This window comes from Psammomys obesus, unplaced genomic scaffold (assembly GCF_907164565.1).
Source record: "Psammomys obesus unplaced genomic scaffold, mPsaObe1.curated_primary_1811, whole genome shotgun sequence".
Classification (NCBI taxonomy): Eukaryota; Metazoa; Chordata; class Mammalia; order Rodentia; family Muridae; genus Psammomys; species Psammomys obesus.
Window position 1 is genome coordinate 582,263 of NW_026594240.1, and position 4,083 is coordinate 586,345.

Sequence of the window (4,083 nt, forward strand, 5' to 3'; positions counted from 1 at the left end):
GTGGACGTGGAGGAGCCAGAGTTCAAGGTCCATTTCATAGTTCTCTTCCAGCTTGAAATGCATACCATTTTGCCTTTGTTTTGTTTGGGCTTTGCTTCCTCGCTCTGAGGCAGGGCTTTGCTATGTTGATCTGACTGGACTGGAACTTCCTATATGGAGCTGCCTAGTCTCAAACTCAGATCTGCCCACCTCTATCTCCCAAGTGCTTAGATTAAAGATGTACCACTATGCCCTCCTGAGACCCTGTGGGGTGGGGGAAAGGGAGGGAGGGAGAGAGAGATCTAGAGAAGAATGGGAGGTGAGATAATTGGTTACTCTTGTCAACTTGATTCTGATCAATGGTTCTAATCAGTCTGAATATTGGGAGGGAAGTGGTGAGCCTGTGAGCCTCACAGGAATAGCACCCTCAGAGGGTGCACCTGGGCCTGGCTCCTCCCCGTGATACCCTCCCTCTGCTTCCTGGCCACTAGGAATACGCAACCGTTTCCACCTGCTCCTGCTACCCCATCCTACTCTACCTTATGAATATGTTTCCACCTGCTCCTGCTACCCCATCTGACTCTACCTTATGAATATGTTTCCACCTGCTCCTGCCGTGGCACCTACCTCATCTGAAGCCCAAAAAATGATTCACCTAACCTTTAAACCTCTGAAGCCAAGTCTGACTTTCCTCCTTTAAAGTATTTTTTATCAGCCAGGTATAGGGGTGCATGACTTTAATCCCAGCACTCAGGGAGGCAGAGGGAGGGAGATGGATGTGAGTTCAAGGCTAGTCTGGCCTACAAAATGACTACTCAGAGAAACTGTCTTGAAAAACAAAAGATTTTGCTGAGGGGCATGGCGCTGCTGTATGCGTGCCTAGGGCGCCAACACTGTTGTTTTTAATGTGTATTCCTGTTTTTCCCGTCCGGGGCGATGTGGGCCACACGCAGGGAGTGTCCACAGAGGCCAGTGGAGGGCCTGGAGTTGCCGGTTGTGAACCCATCCTGTAGACGCTGGAAAAGGAACCAGGCTCCTCTGCGGGAGCAGTAAGTCTCTTAGCTGTTCCTCCAGCCCCAAAGAACTTTTTTTTGAAGACAGGGTTTCTCTGTGTAGCCCTGGCCTCAAACTCTCGGAGATCCGCCTGTCTCAACCCCCTGAGTGCTGAGAGAAAAATTCAAAGCTGGAGGCTGGAGAGACGGCTCAGAGGTCAAGAGCACTGTCTGTTCTTCCAGAGGACCTGAGTTCAGTTCCACATGGTGGCTTACAACCATCTATAGTGAGATCTGGTGCTCTCTGCTGGCCACAGGCACACAGGCAGGCAGAACACTATAAATAATAATAAACAAGTTAAAGCTGTGTTCAGCTCAGGCCCCACAGCCCGTCCTTCTAGCCTCCCTGAAGAGTGGTGAGGGCAATAACAGAATTCTGTTTCTGGTGCCCTGTGCTTCTGTGTCTGTCTTGCCTTTCTATATAAACGGTCCTTCCAGAGATGTTGCCAGGTCCGAGGATAAAGATATTCAGAGGGTACCTGAAGTACACTTTCTGAGGAAAGCTTTGCCGCTGTTTTTGATCTATTCACTGGGACAGCAACTCACACAGCTCTGCCTTCCTCTCTCTGAGTGCTGGGATCAGAGTCATGTGCTACCATGCTGGACTTGCCTCTAACCTTGTACTCCTCAAATGTTAAGGGATGTGGGAGTCACCTGAGATTTTCTGTTTTTTTTAATTTTTAATAAATTTGCTGGTGGAGCTGAAGTGGCTCAGCAGTTAAGAGCATTTGGGGCTCTTCTAGAGGACTGGCATTCTGTTCCAGAATTTCCATCAGGCAGCTCACAGCCTCCTGGAACTCTACTCCAAAGGATTCAACACGAAAAATAAAACTAAATGAATCTTTAAAAACTTTGCTGGGCATGATAGCACATGCCCTTAATTCTAACACTCAAGAGGCAGAGGCAGGGGGATTGCTGTGACTTTGAGGTCAGCTTCATGTACATATCCAGTTTCAGAACACCCAGGGCGACATAGATCATTTCTCAAAAAAAAAAAAAAAAAAAAAAAGAAAAAAATTTTTTTTTTTTCTTTTGGGGGGGGGGGGGGGGGGGGGGGGAAGTTGATTGATTGCATGCAGAAGAGGGAGTAGGATCCCTGAAAGTGGAGTTGCAGCCTTGGTATTGGCTCTGGGGGGTCAAAACAGTCCTCTGCAAGAGTAGTAAGAACTCTTAACCACTGCGCTATTTCTCAGTGAATTAAAAAAAAAAAAAAAAAGTTGCAAGCAGCAGTGGCGCAGACCTGTAATCCCAGCACTCCAGGAGGCAGAGGCGGGCAGATTGCTATGAGTTTGAGATCGGCCTGGTCTACAAAGGGAATTCCAGGACAGCCAAGGCTATGCAGAGAAACCCTGTCAAAAAAGAATAAAAAACTGTTTTTTTGAAGATTCTAGGCTCTCAAAATTATAGTTCCAGAGACTCCTCAGATATAACTCTGCTACCAATGTTGACGTGTAGCCCAGGCCGACAGACCTTAAACTCTGAAGAGCCAGTGTTAGAAGCGTGCAGCTTTAAGCAACCAAGCTCTAACGTTCTCCTGTTAGCCTGGCTAACTCGATGAGTCAAGTCTCTGTCTGCGAAGTCACCTAACGAGCACCTGGCTAGGAGAGCCCCCCAAGATACTGCTGCCAACAGTATCCAGCGCCTCCGGGTGAAGGCGGCCCTCACGCCCGTCCGTCACCCTCGGGTTGTTATCTGCTGGGCGTCTGTTCAGCCTTTAGTGTGTCCTCGTTCGAGCACGGCCCTCGTCTTCCACGCTGCTAACTGAACATTTTTTAAAACTGTTTTTACAATTTGCGGGTTCTAGGGAGGCCAAAGTCCAGGCCTAGCGCGCTGCCCCACTAGAGGGCGCGTCTGCCCGGGCAGTGCAGCGCCCACCGCCCCGGGGCAGCCACCCCGGCGTAGTCACCGCCGCTCCTCCTGCGACCCGAGCGGGAAGCCCCGGGCAGGCCAAGCCGCGGCCGGGCCCTTCTCAGCGGCCCCCACGGTTTGGGGGCATCGCGGGAGCCCGAGCTCGCCCTCCGGAGCCGGGCGCCCGGGCCGGTAACCAGGCGCACATGGCCCGCCCGGCCCTGTTTGTCCTGGCGTCGCGCCGCCGCTATTTGAGGCGGTTTTTATCTCCAGAAACCAGCAAAACCCCAAGCCGAGTCTGCAAGATGAAAGGGGCCGAGGGGCCTGGGAGGGGAGGACCGCGAGGCTGCGGCGGGCGGGCGCTGGCACCGGCCAGGCGGAGCCTGCGAGGCGACAGCCGCCCCTGGGGGGTCCTGTGCGCCCCGGCGCCCCCGGTCTCCGCCGGCAGCCCCCGCCGCTCCACAATCTTCGCCGCTCCGCTTTCCTCCGGCGCCGCACCCTGCCGGAGGGCCGGGCACCTCGCACCTGGGCACGGGTCGGCCCCGCGCCTCCGCGCCCGCAACGAGGTGGGCCGGGCCGGGCGCCCTCCGCACCGCCTCGGCCCGGCGGGGGAGCCTGGGGGCGCCGGCCGCACAAAGCCCTATTGTGGCCGGGGCCGGCCGCCACAGAGTGGCTTTTGTTCTTCCACTGACTCCGAGGCAGGCACGGCTGGTTGCAGGCCCCGGGCAGGGGGTGGGTGCGCGCCAGGCGGGTCAGCCAGCCCGGAGGTCAGCCGCGCCGCGCTCGTCCACACCGCCAACGCACGCCTCGGTGCGTGCAAGCGTCGCTGGCACCGACGAGAAAGAGCCCTGCAGAAAGCGCTCGCCTTCCGACCCTGCGGATAGCCCTAGGCGCCTCAAAGTTCAGCTTGGTGTTGCCTTCCTGCTGGAACTTTCGGAGCGCAGCAGCTCCGGATTAAACACCTCCCGCAGGAAGCCCGCGCTTCACCAAGGAAATGTCCCGTGGCCCAGCCATCTCCCTCCTCCACCCCTTTCTCACCAGACACAACGTCAAATCGAACTTTTATTTATTAAATTAAAAAAAAAGAAAGACTCCACAAGGGGATGATCCTTTCAACGATGTTTCCCTCTTCCCAGAATCCACTGCTTTACCCTCTATCTTGGGGCCTAGAAGGAGCAGAGGACAGAAGAAGATCCAAAAGTCT

At 54.7% G+C, this 4,083-nt stretch overlaps 1 protein-coding gene across 1 annotated transcript in view; it reads right to left on the bottom strand.

The window, feature by feature from the left end:
- Nucleotides 1-4,026: 4,026 nt before the first annotated feature.
- Sp7 (Sp7 transcription factor) overlaps nucleotides 4,027-4,083 on the bottom strand; it is a 2,361-nt gene continuing 2,304 nt past the window's right edge. The window contains exon 2 of the mRNA XM_055618289.1: nucleotides 4,027-4,045. Coding sequence (XP_055474264.1) covers nucleotides 4,027-4,045 — 19 coding nt within the window. The remainder of the gene's footprint in view (nucleotides 4,046-4,083) is intronic.